At 36.4% G+C, this 17,427-nt stretch overlaps 2 protein-coding genes across 7 annotated transcripts in view; one reads left to right on the forward strand and one right to left on the reverse strand.

Moving 5' to 3' along the window:
* The window catches only part of LOC112307382 (protein FRA10AC1), a 62,406-nt gene extending 53,324 nt beyond the window's left edge, over positions 1-9,082 (forward strand). For all 6 annotated transcript variants that reach the window (XM_053923036.2, XM_045197772.3, XM_053923033.2 and 3 more), the window contains 3 exons: positions 74-112; positions 6,603-6,681; positions 8,890-9,082. In XM_053923036.2, the coding sequence (XP_053779011.1) occupies positions 74-112; positions 6,603-6,681; positions 8,890-8,932 (161 nt within the window). In that variant the 3' untranslated portion in view covers positions 8,933-9,082. The remainder of the gene's footprint in view (positions 1-73; positions 113-6,602; positions 6,682-8,889) is intronic.
* A 7,983-nt stretch (positions 9,083-17,065) lies between these two features.
* PDE6C (phosphodiesterase 6C) overlaps positions 17,066-17,427 on the reverse strand; it is a 40,321-nt gene continuing 39,959 nt past the window's right edge. The window contains 1 exon segment of the mRNA XM_053922843.2: positions 17,066-17,426. Within this exon segment, the coding sequence (XP_053778818.1) occupies positions 17,364-17,426 (63 nt within the window). The 3' untranslated portion in view covers positions 17,066-17,363.

The following is a 17,427-nucleotide window of genomic DNA, read 5'->3' on the forward strand; positions in this document are numbered from 1 at the left end:
ATTCTGGTTACAGCTACAACTGTTGCACCACTGCAAGATGGTTCTTAACAAAACAATGCTGTTTCCTTTTCAGGACATTCATCCTCAAAGGAATCAGAAGATTCACTAAACAGTAAGTATCAAGTATCTCTTCTAGATTGAAGTTATTTGCAATTTGGGTTTCCCATGAATTGTGACCTGCTCTGATGTAAATTATTTTTTATTTTTGTACTATGTGAGAAAATCACAGAAAAAGACCAGTTATATATGATTTCTTCCCCAATTTAAAACATTTAAAAGTTTCTTATTTTTAGTATAGAAGAGCATAAGATTTTTCTCCAGGAATACAATGTATACACATTTAAATTTTACATTATGGAGTTTGAAGGAAGAGAAATTGAGGGATGGGGTTGTATTGGAAAAAGATTTGGGGAGGAGGGTTAAGATGTAAGAAATGTTGCTTATATCATACAGGACTGAGTTATCTCTGTCATTTGGTGATTTTGATTGATCAGATGAAGTGTGTGACTTGTGCATGGAAAGCAAATGTTTGCAACTGGTTGCTACTGGTTAGTTTTTTAATGATAAGGTTTTCACAAGATTGGGTCAAACCAGGTTAGATTTGATCAAATATTTGCTACAAATTTTATTATTTTTTCCCCACAGCTTTCCACAAAGTATTCACAATGACTTACAAAAATATATACAATAAGATTTTTAAAGACATCAAAAAATGGAAAATAATATAGAATAGCAAAATAAAGCTAGAGGTAAAATTAATACAAAAAAATGTTTACCAAGAAGTCCTGCATCACTGCAAAGGTAGATCAAAGGTTCGTTACTGTTTTCCCTAACAACCAGACCACAGTAGAAAACCACCAGTAGAATGATTAATCATACCCATATGATGATAAAGAGAACTTGAAGGATGTTTAGCTTTTTCCAGGCAGAGTTTTGAGAACAGAACCTCCTGTGGGCTTATAAAGGGGGGCATCCATTTGTGGTATAACAAACAGTACCCTTGCACCTCAACAGTAATACAGGGTTCAATTTCTTAAATACTTTGCAGTAGCCTTAGGGCCTAAAAATAAAGTATTAACCAATAGCATACCTAATTCATTTTATAATATCTGGACTTATTTAATAGAAATTCAGATATTTAAGACTTTTAGGCTTACTTGGAAATTTATAAACTTAAGAATTAATGTTTTTCTGATTTTAAAGTAATGTGTTTACTGTGGCAGACTCAGGAAAAAAATTAGTACTTCAAATCCCACCATTCAAATATGAACATTACTAGCATTTTATTATAATTCTTAAGGAGAATTTTTAAGTGTTTAGTAATCAAAATTTTGCACTGAGAAAAATAGTAAAATAGAAATTTAGTTTAAGAGATTTAGTGTTTACTACCCTGCCTGGTGTGGCTCAGTGGGTCCAGTGCCAACATGCGAACCAAAGGATTCCCAGTCAGGGCACATGCCTGGGTTGCGGGCCAGGTCCCCAGTTGGGGGCGCACGAGATACAACCACACATCGATGTTTCTCTCCCCCTCTTTCTCCCTCCCTTCCCCTCTCTCTAAAAATAAATAAATAAAATCTTTTAAAAAGAAGATTTAGTGTTTAAAAATGTAATGAAGTAGGGCATTATCATTGGAGGCATTTCTCTTGTTTAGGAATACACATATTCCTTACAAATTATTTTGTTCATACCATTTCTGTTTTCAGTGTATTTGAAGGGTTTAAAGAAGTGGTTCTTTCTCCCCACGTGAATCCTAATCTATCAGCAGTTCCTTCATCTAAACTGGGTGAAGTGTAGTGATAGTTTCTAGGACATAGCCAGGCATGAAACTGATAGACTTATGCTGTGTGAGGATGAAGTAGTAAATATGTGTACATTTTTAAAAACATACACAGGATGAAATGAAAAATTTTATTTTAGTTTATCCATTTCCAGCAGTACATTTCAATGAGAGGTGTGAAGACCTATTTAATGTAGAAAACAAATTGCCTGTTTGCAGTTTGTTTTTCATTATTAAACGTTCTTGACTTACTCATTTATTTTCATTCTTTTATTTAGTCTTTCTTCCCCCACAGTCCTCGCTTTAGTCCTTGTGATCCTCCCCATCTCCAAGAAATAGCCTTAAGGCTCTTCACCTTTCAGCTAGGTCAGACTTCTGTTAGTGGAGAGAATATTGTATCCAGTGTGAAGAACCTCCAGTGTAGTTTGGTTCTTGAAGAAACACATCATCCACTTCAAAGTGACCTGCTATCCACTTAGCAGTCAGAAAGCCACTTACCGAACTGAGTAGGAGACATGTACCTTGTTAGTGCAGTATGCCAAACCAAGATGTCCTCTCAGGTGCCCGGCAGTCCGTCTTAGACAGCCTTGGCAGTGATTTCAGAACTCAGATTTTGCTAATCCTGTTTTTCATTTACCTGTGGGTACTGTTCAGTTACCCTTTTACCCCCATTGGACATGGGGATTATTAAAACCAAAGCTATGAAGAAAAACCTAATTTCTGTGGGGGAAAGGAATTGTAACTTGCATTTGCTGAGTGTCTGCTTTGACAGCCACAACGGCAAGTGGTTTAGTTGTGTTATCTCATTTAATATTAATAATGGGCATTTAGTATCCCATTTTGCAGACTAGAGAATTGAGACCCAGAGTATTTACAGGCATACCTCAGAGATATTGCAGGTTCGGTTTCCAACCATCACAATAAAGCCAGTGTTGCTACAAAGTGATCATAATCTTTTTGTTTGTGGAGGGTCTTGCCTTCACTTTGTAAAAAAAAAAAAAAACCCCAACATCCGTGAAGCACAATAAAATGAGGTATGCATGTATATAAATTGCCTACGATCAAGTTGATTAATGGCAGAACTGGGATTAAACACAGGTTTGTAAGTCTACGACCTCTTACCTCTATTATTAATAACTGTTCATCAGTGAGTCAAATGTAAATCTATTCAGTACATTTTGGCATATACATTATACAAATCCACATTAAACGATATGCTCTATCTGTGTCTCAGTTCTGCCTGTAAAATGGGTGTAAAGAGACTTCACTTTGTTGGATTATTATCAGTCTAATGAGATAACATTTGAGTAAAGCGTGTGTCTGATACAAAGTAGGTCTTTGATAACCTGTAGCTATAATTGTTATAATAGAAAGGAAAATTACCAAACATTAAACAGATTCTGTATTTGTTCTCTAAAATTGGTCAGATCAAAAATTAAGTCTGTAAACGTCTGATCTGTTGATTTATTGTCACAGTTGGAGATTTGCCACTTCTTCAGTAGGCCAAGATATTCAGGTACCATATAATAACCAGGAAAATCAAAATGATAGACCTGCTTTTATTATTTAAAGCATGAGGAAAATTGTGTGCAGTTTGCATCACTTTCTAAAGGGAACATTGAAAACTTAAAGCACTAAAAACCAGAACCCACAGTATTGACACAACTTGAAGCTGTGTCATGAGAAGCAGGTTGAAGGAACTGTGGATGTTTAACTTGGAGAAAGATGCAGGAATGGGAGGAAAGAGAGAAGGAGGGAGACATGGAAATTAGATACTTGCAAAACCACTGCTATGTGGGAGACTTATTTTCAGTGTGTGGGGGGAAAGGGGGAACCTACCCCCACCCCCTGCACTCTTCTTAAATTCTGAATGGCTGGAGTAATGATAAAATTGACATAAGATTAGATTAACAAGAGAAAAATACATGCACATGAGAGGTCATTATATGATGTTCAAATCATAAAGTGAGGCTCAAAGAAAGGATCGAACCAGGTATCTTTTATCGTTCTTAGACAAAGAAACAATAAATCCATGAAGAAATTGACAGAACAAAAGGGGAAAAAGTTCTCATTAGAAAGGAATGTAAGCAAGGTTTGGATACTCATTAATGAGGCATCAAAACAAAATGTGGGCTTGGGTAGTGAATTAGAAAAGAGGCAACAAGGTTTGTTTACACAGATTCTTTGGCTCTGGGCCCTTTGATTCTAATAAAGGAATTCTTGGCCCCCAGGTGCAAGGAGGGAGGGTACCTTTCACCTGGGAGATTTAGTCCCTGCTTTTAGGAACAGGTCAGAGTGTTTTTTCACTGGCAGTTTCTTAAGTAATTTTAACTGAAAATAATCAATATGCCATTGTGAGATGTCTTGGGACCACCTGCCTTGTGTCCCCATAGGTGACTGGTTGGCAGAACTAGAGTCTATGGATAAAAATTGCTGAGGACAGAGTTTTGCCTTAATTTAAGGAAAAACTTGTCAGAACTAGCTGAAGAAAAGAATGGGGGAATGTGCTGGTTCAGGAAGTAGTTAGGTGTTCAAGCGTAGATTGGACAGCCACTTGTTATCAGAGATGTTACAATAAAAGATTCGTTCATTGGGTAAGGGTTGGATTAAAGACCTCCACAATCCCCTTCCAACACAGAGTCACAGACTTAAATTTTGATCCCTACTTGCCAACAGATTTGCATAGGTTTTACGCTGATACAAGAGGACCATTTCGTATTGTCCACCATGCTCACTGTTGTTTCTTTAGCAACACCCCTCCCACCTCTGGCAGGTTATAGCAGTTATCGTAGGAATGATTTGTAGTTATTGTCACTCTCAGGGGAATAGGAGACTCTAGCTTCATGGAGTCACTTGTAAGGGACCTTAAAGGTCATGTAGTCTGATATTGTAGATTTACTTCTTAAAGGATATTTCACCAGTTTTTCAGCAGGTGCTCTTTCAGGGACAGTTACTTAAACTGATGTTGATTTTTTTTAAGGAAAACTTGATTGTCTGGCATCAAAGAACTGGTGTAGGAAAGCTGGCATCTGGGAAGTACTCTTGAGCGGGACTATGAGAGCAGGTGGCTGTAAGGCCTTTTGAAATTTGCTGTCCACTTTCAAAGGCATTGTGAGATTTGTTCTCTTATATCATTAATAGGGTTACACCATAGTGATACCTTTATTAGGCCTACTTAGTTTTTCTGTGCTTTTTTTCCATAAAAAAGAAAGTGGAAGGCTTTTAATTCTTACTGCATAATTCAGTTTGGGATACTGGCGTCATTGAGTGGGAGTCTTGTTCCAAAGGCTTTATAATTCTATCATCCTTGTATGTAGATCATTAGAAATACAGCCCTCTCTTTCTGATCCATTTTTGTTAGAATTTGTGCCAGAATAGATTCAGTTAGGACCAAAGTTCAGATACGCATATTGATTCAAGGAGCAAAGTCCAACAGGTGAAAGGCTAGAACCACCGTGACAAATCAGTGCTGTTCTGTTTTTGTGTTGTGTTTAACTAAGGGACGTACTGTTCAGCATTCGGTACTGATTGGCCAAATTTGTGTCAGTTCTTTTTTAGACTAATGGTCATTATTGGAGAGGAATTATTTACTACTGTAATTACCTTGTGGCATATAATTTTACTGCCTCATAATAATATTTTAGTGCTTGATAATTTTTAGTTGACTAATATAAGGTGATTGATTTGAAACATATATTTTGTCATAATTCAAAAATGGGTTTATCTTAACTATTTTTAGTTACTTTAAAGGTAATGCATGTTTGTTTAAAATATAAAAAAAATTGAAAATGCTTAAAGTAGAAAGTGAAAGTATCCCAGGCCCACAGGTAATGTAGTCACTGTTATAGTTTGTGTGGTCCTTATAAACTTATAATACATATATACATAACACAAATATAATTCAGTGTATATCCATATGTAGATATTTGCATAATGTTTTAACCATAAATTAGATTACATTGTGCATGCCTTCTGTAACTTAAAAAATGTAACATTACAGACCTTTTTCCATGGTGATACATACAGATATGCTAAGGTCTCTTTAATGGATGTATTTATTCCACCAATCTTTAATCCCTAATTAGTGGGGATTTAGATTGTTTACTTCTGTTGTTATCATCATACAATGAGCATCTTTGTACGTGTATCTGTGGTACTTATCTTAAGGAAATAATTAAATTCCAAAACTGAACATTGCTGGTCAAAAAGTATGTACATTCTAAACTAATCTGTATTACTAGATTTTCCTTAAGAAAAAGTTTACAGAAATTTTACTCCTAACAGTGTATGAGAATATCTGTTTCTTCACTGTAACAGGCCTCTTCTAATTAATATAATCAACATTAATTTTAAAAAGTATCTGACTTTTCATAATTTAACTAGCTTAGTCCTACATAACTAGTTAACTTTTTGAGGTCTTGATCCTAAAGTTAAATATATACTCTCTACAAAACCTTAACTTGCGTGTCTTTTGTATGACCAATAAAAATAAGAAACTAAATCAAAGACAACCATGTATATTACAAGAGATAATTCCTTTATTAGAGTTAATATTGGAATCTCTACTTTGTGTAACTTAAGTTTTCCATGAGCTTTTAACTCCTTGGTCTTTTTACTGACACTCTTTGGTATACCTCAGCTTATTTATTTATTTTTAGAAAGAATTTATTGGTCTGGAAGAGTGAATTAAATTTCCAGAGAGCCATAAAACTTAAAGATAAACTGCAATTAAATCTGAAATTAATTTAATGCATTGGTAGGTAGTTCAAAATGTGTTTTAATTATAATACTCCCATCTTTAAAAAAGTCTCTTTTAAATGAACAGGAAACTCTGATGAGGAAGAAAGTACCTCAGAATCTGAACTTTGGAAGGGCCCCCTACCAGAAACCGATGAAAAATCACAGTAAGTTCTTACCTAAATAGGTAATACATACCCTTTTCATCAGTTAAGGAAGCTATGGCCACAGCCATTCTTGACAACAGTTAATGAAAAAACTTATCATCACGAAATTCTGTTTAATGCCAAGGACCACCTAGCCTGGTAAGATCAGAGATTATTCCCAGCCATTGTTTGTGGCTATAAAGAACCAACATCTTCAGCTTCGTCTTGGTGAGTAACTCTCCTCGTGTCTAATAGATGACCTGTGTTTTGCTTAGATTCCTTCAGAGAATGGTGGTTCACTAGCTTCCAGAGCAGTCCATGCACGATGTTCTGATAATCATAAATCTGTACAGGGGAGGGAGCTACTCGAAGACATACACAGGTGTAAAAGTTTACTTGCCAACACCCCTTTGCCCACACAGACAGATAACTCATTTCCTGTGTTTGTCTCTGCTCTGGATGGAGGAGCTGTCTGGATATGGGCTGGGATGTTACCAGTTTTTGTCATATGGTGGGGTGTTCACCACTTGAACTATATATGTTAAAAGAGGACAAAATAATACCTATTGTATAGAGTTTATTATTAAAGTTTAATGAAATAAAAAATGTAAGGCACATGGTACAATACCTACAAGTATGGTAACTGCTCACCAAAGTTTAGTCTCATTTTGTTAGTCCTTAGGCATATTTGGCTCATAATAGAAAGAGACCTGTTGAATTAGTCATAATTAAGTGATTTAAGCTGGTTATAAAATATCTTGCTAATTATGCTAATTGTGTGTTCTCAGGTGTGCTGTAAAGAGGTTTTTTTAACAAGATTATTTTTTTCCGTAGCCTTTGACCTTTTTGTTTTATTATTTTTAGCCAAAGAATTCTCATATGTGTGATCATTATATATCACATTATTAAAAAGTTACTGGTATAAATAAAATACTGCTATTTTAGTTAAATTATTGACTAAAATTTCAACCATATAACTTCCCCTTGAATAGCTTTACAGCTGAAAATGATGGAATAGGTCTTAGAGTCAATTTACCTTTTTAGTAATAAAGATACTAAATAAATTCTAAGAAGGCTTTTGTAATCCCAAACTGTGACTCTGTAAAAACTTGACATTGATCAAGTACTAAACATCTGAGTTCACACAGAGATTCAGCTAATTTTACTTAAGTTCTTACTATTTTTAAAATTCTACTGCATTTTTCCATCATGCTAGGGGAAAGGGACAATAGCATGGGGAATACCAAGTTACAGATAATTTTTAAATCAACTTTATCTGATTTTGTAAATTTTTTTTTCAATTTTGACATACTTGTGATGGCTTGATGCAGTTACAGTTGTTTAAAACCAAAATGTGAGAGTCCCACTATGAATCTCCAATCTAAAAGAGCATTTTCTAAAGACTGGTACACTGAATTTGACTATTCAGCTTCATTTCTCCATTCCCAGAAGGAGGAAAAGCAACTCTGCATACATTTAATCCTTATAGCAACTCTGTGAGGAAATGCAATGTTCTCCATTTTACAGAAAAGGAAACAGCCCAGAGAATTTAAGTAACTTGCCTACCTTCTAAGAGGTGACAGAGCTGGGACTTAAACACTGTTGGACTTGAAAACCTGTGCCATTTCCACAGTACTGCTCTGGCTCCTAGCGTTAATACTTTAGTACTTTATAATTTTCATGGTATTTTTAACACAGTAATATATTATTTAATATCTCCTTTCAGAGTTATAGTCTTTGTTTTAGACATAATCTACTGGTACATTTACTTTTTTACTCTTCTTCTAGCAAGAAAAACTTGAAGCCTAAGCATACTTTCTCTATTGGCTGGGAGTAACACTTGTATATTTCCTTTTAAAAGTTCCTTTTTTACTCATTTCTTGATCAGACTATAATTTAACATGAGAATGAACAGAGAAGTTATAAAGTGAACCAAAAAAGTAAAGAAATAACATTTTACGAAGTACTTCAAAGTAAAATCTTAGGTAATAAATGCATTTAGGGAGAGGTACCAACATACAAAACATTTTCATTTCAATCAATCTGGGTATAGTTTGGTTATCTAGAAGCTAAGAATTGTGTAATAGATGAGTCATGAAATATATTGATAGGTAGAAAAATCAGCAAATATTGAATTAAAATATTTCTATTGATCTCATGTGTCACCTAGTAATGTTTTTTCCTCTAATTGCTTATTTTAATCAATGTGCATACTTTTTTTTAAAATAGGGAAGAAGAATTTGATGAGTATTTTCAAGATTTGTTTCTGTGAGATGGAAGAGAGAAGCCTACATTCCTTAATGTAAAAATACACTTTGAAATGCTTCCAAAAAGTTTTATGTGCAAGTTGCAGTTTGAGTGATTTGTCTCTAGAAATAAAAATTCAGCTACTCTCAAGACGTCAAATGCTTTGGAAGTTCATCACTTGTGTTGGAGACACTTCTCCCCATCTTTTGTGTATCTCTTGAGTTGCTTATCTACACCTCTGTTTCATCTGTAGCTCCCAGAGGATGGAACTAGTACCCCGCACAGAGATTCCATTGTTCCTTGCATTTGTAGGGAACAAAAAGTTTCTTTTTCACTTATTCATATTTATATTCTCTTGCCTCAATTAGCTAAAATTATTAGGATTATTGGAGCCTCACAAAAATCATGAAGTATATTAAGTATATCTTTAGCTCTGAACACCTGCTTCCTATGACCACCTATTTCTAGCTGCCTTTTTTTTTTTTTTTTTTGGCTTACCTTTCTCTTGCCTCCTCCTTACCTTCTACCACTGAAGTGAGTTAGTCATAATCAAATTTAACTTTGTAGTGTGGGGGTAATTGATTAGAAAGTAAATTAATACCACGGGAAGCCAAATGAGGTACCAGTAGTCTAAAACAAATGTGTTCACCAAAGTTCACTCTCCAACAAGCTTATGCAGTAAGCTACCTTAACTGAATAATACAGTGTGCACAGAGCTTGTCTCAGATACAGTCATCAAACAATGGATATACTTGTATGAACAGATAGAGTATAAAATGTCACTTCTTAACTGGGGGTCGATGCCCACAAGAGTCATGAATGCACTTCAGGAAAACTAAGCGCCCCTAGAATCTGTGTAAACTTCTGTGTTGATGTGCGTTTTGTGGAGGGAAATCGTCCAGTTTTCATCAATTTTTAAAAGGATTTATTGATGTTTTAAAAAGTTAAGTCCCATTTTTTATAAGGAGCAAATTGGTGGGTAGAGGAGAAGATGAATGATGAGTAAGTGTGAGGACATACAGCAAATGATTGTAGCATTCCAGTTATTTTGTTGAATTCAGATACACTATTTTCAGTGGCATTTAAATGTGGAATGATTGGCATTAAACTGCAAAATAATTTATTGTCTTATTTTTAAATGGTTAGTAGCAGAGATTTTCTTTTTATTAAATAGTTGTCGTTCATAAATTCAGTAAATAGTTTTCAGGCTTCTTTTATATGTGAGGCACTGTGCTGGACATTGCTACAAAGGAACTATCTAGGAAACATTTCCCAACCCATTAGAAACAGTAAATCAGTGTTGATTTATTAATGTTAAACATTTTTTAAAAGTCCTCTCATTTCTTAAATTTGTCTTTTTTCATCTAACTACTTAATAATGAATAAAAAGGAATCTTGATTTCTGAGGAAAAAGTGTTTGAATGTTCAGCAGCAAAATTGATAATAAATAATGGAACATATGTAGCTAAATATGATAAAATACATTCGTAGTTTAATAGTCATCAGGGAATAAAATAACTGCAAAATTAAATGAGGAATAGGAAGAATATCTAAAGACACTTTTAGAATAGATATACACATATTTAGTATTGCAAGTTTTGTTAATGGACATCAAGTTCATGTATAAATTTAGATTATATAAGTACAATGTTTAATCCATTCATACAGAATGGCAGATAATAGGAGTCATTTTTAAGGAGTCTTTGAACAGGCCTCAAGAGGATGAGTTTAAAGATTGATTCTCTATGTGTTCAGAGGATATGAGGTTTTAACATGGCTTTAGACCTGGGACAAGGATCATGTTGCTGGCTTATTAGTGGAGAATCTGAAGTCCAGACAAAGCATGAGTAATTTGCTCTGAATACACAGCTAGGAAGTGACAGGGTTGGGAATTCTCAACTTTTCGCAGCAACACGCAACTTCCACACGAGCTGTCACAATTTCTCTTACCTGTCTGGTTTTCGTAACTCTACATGGCCAACTAACTTTCATGTGAAAGGAGATGGGACTGTCTCAAAAATTCTGAGAGCTTCCAGGAATCCCTTCTATTTCCAATTGTCAAGTTCACTATATTTTCATAAATGTTCTGCTTGGCTTTCTTTGTTCACAGAACTGGACACGTTGCAGAGAAGATACATTTCCTCATAAAATTACTTGCTCTCCTTCAAGAAAGGAGCAGAGCAAAACCCAGAGGTCCAACGAGTCTGGTTGATCAGAAATTTTTAGAAACCAGAATCCCATCAATAGATTTTTAAGAAAATTTTTGTTGTTATTCTATTACAGCTGTCCCAAGTTTGCCCCCTTTGCCTTCCTCCACCGATCCCACCCCCTGCTCCCACAGTCAATCCCCATACTGTTGTCCATGTCCGTGGGTCATTCATACATGTTCTTTGACTAATCCCTTTCCCTTCTTTCCACCTTTACCCGCTTCCCCACTCCTCTCTGGGTGCTGTCAGTCTGTTCCATGTTTCCATGCCTCTTGTTCTCTTTTGCTTGTTAGTTTATTATGTTCATTAGGTTTCTTTTTAAAGAATTTTTAATGAAAAAGTAATAGGACAAGGTGTAGTGGATGCTGTGATGTGTATTGCAATTTCCCCACTTCGGGACCAAGGCACTCATTTCCCAGCTGCTGGCCTGGTGCTGACAGACCACTCTCAGCCAAGTCCCTCTCAGGGAATCACCCATAATGGCTGAGAACCATCCTGCCTAAGAGAGAGGGGAAGGGTGGGAGAAAGAGGGAGAGAAACATCAGTCTGCCTCTCACACACGACCGAACCCGCAAGCCAAGCATGTGCCCTGACTGGGAATCAAACTGGCCACCCTTGGCTTTGTGGGATGTCACCCAACCAACTGAGCTGCACCAGTCAGAGCAGTATCCCATATTTTATAAAAACATCACATTGTATAGACAAAAGTGGGGAGAATTATATACTAAAATGTTAATGTCTTTATAGGTAATGAAAATACAAGTAACATCTATTTGTTTATCAGGAATTTTATTATTTTGTGTCTTTTTCAATACCATCTACTTGGTATCTTAGAAAACTGTATACTATAACTTTCTAATGAATAATTACTATTGACTTGTTCCCAAAATTAATGAGAACCCTCTAATTCTATGTTATGAACTCCATTACTGGATTTCTCTCTCATTTCTGGTTCTCTGATAAGACTATTCCTGAAACTTTATATTTACCCAATGAATTGATGCTAGAACCAGACAGGCCAACATTGTTTGTTCCAATTATAGAAACTAACATATAATAAATCAGTGTATTAGAAAGGAAAGACGAAAGAGAAAAAGAAAGAAAAAGATTTTTAGAGGAATGGAGAAAGTGAAATAGCATTCTACTCATTTACGCATTTGGTTGATTCTTGTTGGTGCCCTAACTGGAGATTGAGCCTGCAACCTTGGCACATAGGGATGACCCTCTAACCAATGAGCAACCCCACAATTCACTTTCCACTGAATGAGAAGGGTAAGTTGTGTTGAGCTGACTGATATTTTCGGGTCCAAAATTACATAAAGTAAAGGAAGATTTTTTTATGTAGTTCCTAAAATAATCCTGGAAGTGTAGTTTCAAAATTAGTTTAAGCAGAGAAATAAGGTGTACCAGATCCCCTTACCCAAGGCAATGACCTAAGTACATAACACTCATTTGGTTGTATATATTGAGTTTTTTTCTCCCCCCAAATAACCTCATATACAGGTACTCCTCATTTGTAAACCTGTGTGGTGAGATTAGAAATAACCATATTTACTAAGCACCTACCTTAATACCAGGCACTTCTCTAGGTGCCTGGATAGAGGTATGAACAAAACAGACTAAAATAGACAAAAACTTTCATTTCATGGACCATGCCCTAATTTTTTATGTCTTAATTTTTTAATTTTAATTATATTTTATTGAGTATGCTATTACAATTGTCCTGTTTTTTTTTCTCCCTTTGCCAATCCTCCACCCAGCACTCCCCTGCTCCCTCAGGCACTTTCCCCACCATTGTTCATGTCCATGGGTCACATGTATAAGTTCTTTGGCTCCTCCATTTCCTATACTGTACTTTACATCCCCATGGCTATTCTGTAACTGCCTATTTGTACTTCTTAATCCCCTCACCACTTGACCCTTTCCTCCACACCTGCCTCCTATCTGGCAGCCATCAAAATGCTCTCTGTATTCATGATTCTGTCTTTGTCCTTGTTTTTTCAGTTTGTTTTTTAGATTCAGTTGTTGATAGGTTAATATTTTTTGCTATTTTATTGTTCATGGTTTTGATCTTTTTCTTAAGTCCCTTTAACATTTCATATAATAAGGGTTTGGTGATGATAAACTCCTTTAGGGTTTTTTTTTTTTCTTTTTTTTCTTGGTCTGGGAAGCTCTTTACCTGCCCTCCAATTCTAAATGATATCTTTGCTGGGTAGAGCAATCTTGGTTGTAGGTTCCTGCTTTTCATGACTTTGAATATTTCTTTCCAGTCCCTTCTTGCCTGCAAAGTTTGTTTTGAAAAATCAGCTGACAGTCTTATGGGAACTCCCCTGTAGGTAACTAACTTATTTTCTCTTGCTGCTTTTAAGATTCTTTATCTTTAACCTTTGGCATTTTAACTATGCTGTGTCTTGGAGTGGGCCACTTTGCGTCCATCTTGTTTGGGACTCTCTGTGCTTCCTGGACTTGCATGTCTATTTCCTTCACCAAATTAGGAAAGTTTTCTTTCACTGTTTTTAAAAATAGATTTCCAATTTCTTGCTCTTTCTCTTCTCCTTCTGGAACTGCTGTGATGCAAATGTTGGACCTCTTGAAGTTGTCCCAGAGGAACATGTTATACTATCCTCATTTTTTTAAATTCTTTTTCTTCTTGTTTTGATTGGTTGTTTTTTGCTTCCTTATGTTCCACGTCATTGATTTCATTCTCAGATTCATCCACTCCACTGTTGTTTCCCTGTAAATTGTTCTTTATTTCCATTAGTGTATCCTTCGTTTCTGACTGGATCTTTCTTATGCTGTTGAGGTCCTTACTAAATTCTTTGAGCATCCTTATAACCAGAGTTCTGAACTCTGCATCTGATAGATTGCTTATCTCCATTTCATTTAGCTCTTTTTCTGGGGTTTTGATCTATTCTTTCATTTGGGTCATGTTTCTTTGCCTCCTCATTTTGTCAGCCTCCCTGTGTTTCTGTGTATTAAGTCGAGCTGCTTTGACTCTGTATCTTGATGACCTAATGTAGTAGGTGACCTGTAGGGTCCAGTGGCATAGCCTCCTGTATCACCCAAGCTGGGTACTCAAGGTGCACCTTTGTATGAGCTGAGTACACCCACCTCTTGTAGTTGAACCTTGGTTGCTGGTTCAACTATGGGAGGGATTGACCCAGGTCAGTCAGCTGCAAGGATTGGCTGTGACCACTTACCACCAATCTCCACTGTCCAGCTGGAGGATCAACTGTGCAAGAGCAGGGTGGTGGTGCTCTGGAGTGGTCTGTAGCTGTCCACTGGGTGCCCTGGCCCTGGGACTTCCCAAGTGGTGCAGGCCAAGGTCAGCCCCCACCTTATTTTGCCCAGGGACACCTTGCCTGAGCTATAAAGCAATCTGAGATGGTTGCTACTTGTGCTGGGCTTGGAGACTCCCAGGCAAAGCCAAGCTGTGAATCAAGGCTGGCTGCTACTAGTGCTGGTCCTGGAGCTCACTGAGGCCAGCTGTTGCTTATTTGAGAGGACTAGGAAGTATGAAGCAAGAGCCAAGACCAGCCATTTATATGAAAACAACAGCTTGGGTAGGCGTGTAAGATGGGTGGGCAGAGTCTCTGGGCATTTCCAACGGGGGTCAAACAGTGTTAGACAGGTTGATGGAGTCCTAGGTATGGCACCAGCTTGCCAGCTCTGTGGGGGGAGTGTTTAGAAAAGGGACGATGGCCTCTGCTCGCCTAGACACTTCAGTTTCTCCCTGTATGCTGCTGGTGCCTTTCATGCTGCTACCCTGGTGCTGGAGCTCAGAGGGAGTAAGTCTGAATAGGTGAGTCCATGTGAGGTTTCTTTAAGAGAAACTGGGGCTCCAGAAGTTTCTTCAACCGATTGAATCCTCCCTGGTTTTTGCAGCCAGAAGTTGTGGGTACTTACATTCTTGTCACTGGAACCCTGAGCTGGAGGGCCTAGTGTGGGGCTGGGACTCCTCAACCTGAGATATCCCTCCCGCATTTTTATCTACCATACATAAATATGGGACCTGCCTGTTCTGCATTTCTGCCCCTCCTATCAGTCTGGATGGATGTGGTTTCTTTAATTCAGTAGTTGTCAGACTTCCATTCTACTTGATTTCTGATGGTTCTGAGTGATGTGGTTCTGTATTTTAGCTGTAATTCTGATGTGGTTGTGGGAAGAGGTGAGCCATGTCTGCCTGTGCTGCCATCTTGAATGGAAGTCCTCAACCTTACATTCTTATGTTGAGAGTAGCAATCTTAAAATTCTAAGCACCTAACTTGTAAAAATATGGTGACTTATTTCTTGGCTGCTTAAAATTATTAGGTTGCCTCCAGAAGCGTTTAGTTGTCTTGAATTTCATTCGAAACAGTTTTGTTAGATTGCATTGTGACAGCCGTCCTGTCAATGTGCATTTAAAAAAATCAAAGTTGGTGAATTGTTGTGTAGCCATTTTAATATTGAAGACAGAAGAAAATGAGCAACAATTTTGGCACATTATGCTTTGTTATTTCAAGAAAGGTAAAAACAACTGAAAAACAAAAAAAGATTTGTGCAGTCTATGCAGAAGGTGCTGTGACTAATTGAACATGTCAAAAGTGGTTTGTGAAGTTTCAAGCTGAAGGTTTCTTGCAGGACAATGCTCAATGGTTGGGTAGACCAGTTGAAGTTGATAGCGATCAAATTGAGACATTAATTGAGAACAATCAACATTATATCACACACGAGATAGCCAATGTACTCAAAATATCCAAATCAATAAAGTTATTGGTGAAAATATATCTTTTATTTTATGGAAAAAAACTAAACAGACTTTTTGGCCAACCCAATGATATCTCCTGTATAACAAATGTTAGAGGTTCATAGATCAACAGTTTGATTCATTATAATTTAGCTATCTCTTGATTTAAAAAAATCTATGGTGTAATTATTATTATTTGGTCTGTTTTCTAATTCGGTCTGTGGTTATAAGTAAGAAAAGGAAGAAACCTTAGATTTTTCTGATGTCCACACATGTACCATGTAGTAGAAGTATTTGATTATCTTTAGTGCCTCTTGACAAATCAGTACAGAGAATCAATACATAGTTTGACTAGTCAACGTAACCTCCCTTGAAGTCCTTCCCAATGGCTTTTGATAGTATAGTTCTCATATAATCAAACCACATACTTCTTAATAATGTATAATATTTATTAGCTGGTTTAACTTGTGTTAGGATTTCCTAGGTAATGTCTTATAAATTGATAATTTTTTCAATAATAATAGTTCTGATCATGAAATATTTTTAATTACACATGAAATAAATGATTTCAGACTTGCATATAAGGATGGGCACAGGACAAGTCATAGTTTATAAGCTGCCTTGGTGTGGTCTTTACCATTCCATTAGCAAGGGTAAAAAGTAGAGGAAAGAGAGGATAAGCATTCAGATGTAATAACATTTGACATCCTTCTTCTTTGCAATATTTACATAAATTGTATATTCTATACTATATTTACTCTTAAAATAAGACATATTGGTGAGGTATTTTTCATTTAGGGAGGGGTTTGAATATATAAATCACAATTATTAACCTTATGGGCTGAATTGTGTTCCTGTTAAAGTGATGTTGAAATAGAAACACCCAGAACTTCAGTGTGACTGTATTTGGAGATAGTGTAAAGAGATAATTAAAGTAATATGAGGTCTGTGAGTGGGCCCTAATCCTATATGACTGTCCTTAGAAAAGATTAGGACACAGACACACAAGAGGGAAGATCATGTAAAGACACAGGGGGAGGCTGGCCATCTACGAACCAAGGAGAGAGAAGCCTCACAAGAAACCAAATCCTGCCAACATATTTGATCTTGGTCCTCTGATCCCCAGAATGGTGAGAAAATAAATCTCTGTTGTTTAAGCCACCCAGTCTGCGGTATTCTGTCACGGTAGCCCTCGCCAATGAATACAATTAATAAGTTTTTTAAAAACAAACAATTGGCGACTAGTTTCAGGATTATATATTTTTAATTGGAAACAAATTGGCACCCCAAAATGCACTTATTTTCATCTTATTTGACAGTACTGTTGAGCTTTATTTTACCCTCAGGGTTTTCAGGCTAGCAGTGTATTTTCTCTTAATAGTCACAACGTAAGTTTTCTGAAGCACCTCTTACTGTGTTACTTCATGGTTTGCTGAATGAAATTCACTGAAGTTCCTTTGAATGTTTTCTGTTTTTCTTCTAAAGTAGAAACAATATTTGAAATTTAGACCAGTTGGGGCATATTACAACATTAGACAAGTTTTGGACTTTTTGTTATCAGCACCACCTCCTGTATCTTCTGCAGCA

This window comes from Desmodus rotundus, chromosome 4 (genome assembly GCF_022682495.2).
Source record: "Desmodus rotundus isolate HL8 chromosome 4, HLdesRot8A.1, whole genome shotgun sequence".
NCBI lineage: Eukaryota > Metazoa > Chordata > Mammalia > Chiroptera > Phyllostomidae > Desmodus > Desmodus rotundus.